Here is a 1,484-nt window from a genome sequence, read left to right as displayed (position 1 = left end):
GCCTTTTAATAAATCAAGCACGAGTGGGCACAGCCTTTCCTCCAGGAGGACAATCCGTTAAGTGCAGAACAGAATCAGCATGTTCCATCCAAGACTCCATCATATATAATGCATGCGACAAAGTTTGGCAACAGTGCAGCTGATGTGATGACCCAGCTAACCAATAAGAACCCACCAGAGAAACCATTTGATTTAATATAGTGGTTACTTTTTTTTTTTCTTTTTTTTTTTAAGGGCTCAAGTGAAAGAACTGTCTTTGTCAACTTTGGCTTAGAATATCTTTATAAAGTTCAGGTACTTTTTCTGGGTCCACTGGTCTGGGTAAAAAATGTGTAAATTTCTGGTGCCGTTTAGTCCTAGTTCCTTCCCTTGGAGTCCCATCTTTATTCAACGCTACATAGTATCGACGTCCAGTGTCTGCGTGTTTATAGAGGTTCGACGAATATGTGTTGTACCAGTTTTCTTCAAATTGCTCTCGAAACACACACTCTTGAGTCAGTTTCTCCTGTAAAAGATACACAAAAATGGTTAATACCGAACTTTATGCTTAAGCCATCAAAGCAATGAACACCCTAACATTGGTGACACACAAGGACTGGTGTGTCCAGGTTTTTTTTATTTTAGCCAATCACTACCATCTCCTCCAAAAGTAACTTATGTTCATATACAGGGTTATTCACAAAAGGGTGAAGGGTTTGGAGAAGGCAGGAGAAGTGATCTAGGACAACATAGCTGAACTTGAAAGTGAGCTGAATTGGAGAAATTGTTGCAAATCATCTACTTTCATCTAGACTGTTCCCTTCTCCTGCCTTCTCCAAACTCTTCTCCCTTTTGCGAGTAACCCTGATAATGTTTGTTTGGACAATTATTTAGCAATCAGATCATGCCCAACAACACTAACATCTAGGGTTAACTTCACCTCAACCTTGCTTATAAAAAAGGGTGAGCAAATGAGCAGTGCTACTCTGAAAATGAAGGGCAAGCGAAATGATCCTAAACGATCATCTATAGGAGCACAATTTTGTTATAACAGGTGATACAGTTTTTATAAATTAGGGTTATAAAGCTGGGCTATAATTCTAAATCTGTTGTTATCTGTGGAACTTTTAGCTAGAACCAAAAGAAATTTCATATGGGTCATATGGGTGTACACATGTGAGCAGGAGTAGCTAAATCAGCCATTTGTTAATCTTTGATTTGCCTAAACATTTGTATGTAGATCTGTCTGGTATACAGAAATACATTAATTCAAGAATTCAGGGAATGGCATTTCATGAATAAATTAGGTGGTGTTACACAAAGAAACGCACTTCAATATAATCAATATCTTCCAGGTGACACTGGGCTTAAGTATATATTTTTTAGTTTTGGATACAGTGTAAGAAAAAGGAGGAAAAGGTTTTCGTACAGCAATTAATCAGAATTTAGCTTTTATTTTCCCAGCCTGCAGGAAAAAAAATAAAAATAATATATATATATATATA

General features: G+C 37.0%; 1 protein-coding gene across 1 annotated transcript in view; it reads right to left on the bottom strand.

The window, feature by feature from the left end:
* Positions 1-211: 211 nt before the first annotated feature.
* FGF9 (fibroblast growth factor 9) overlaps positions 212-1,484 on the bottom strand; it is a 55,338-nt gene continuing 54,065 nt past the window's right edge. Inside the window, exon 3 of the mRNA XM_018564947.1 lies at positions 212-505. Coding sequence (XP_018420449.1) covers positions 260-505 — 246 coding nt within the window. The 3' untranslated portion in view covers positions 212-259. The remainder of the gene's footprint in view (positions 506-1,484) is intronic.

Source organism: Nanorana parkeri, unplaced genomic scaffold, assembly GCF_000935625.1.
Source record: "Nanorana parkeri isolate BGI_ZX_2015 unplaced genomic scaffold, ASM93562v1 scaffold799, whole genome shotgun sequence".
Lineage (NCBI taxonomy): Eukaryota > Metazoa > Chordata > Amphibia > Anura > Dicroglossidae > Nanorana > Nanorana parkeri.
This window is presented reverse-complemented; position numbering and strand designations above follow the sequence as displayed.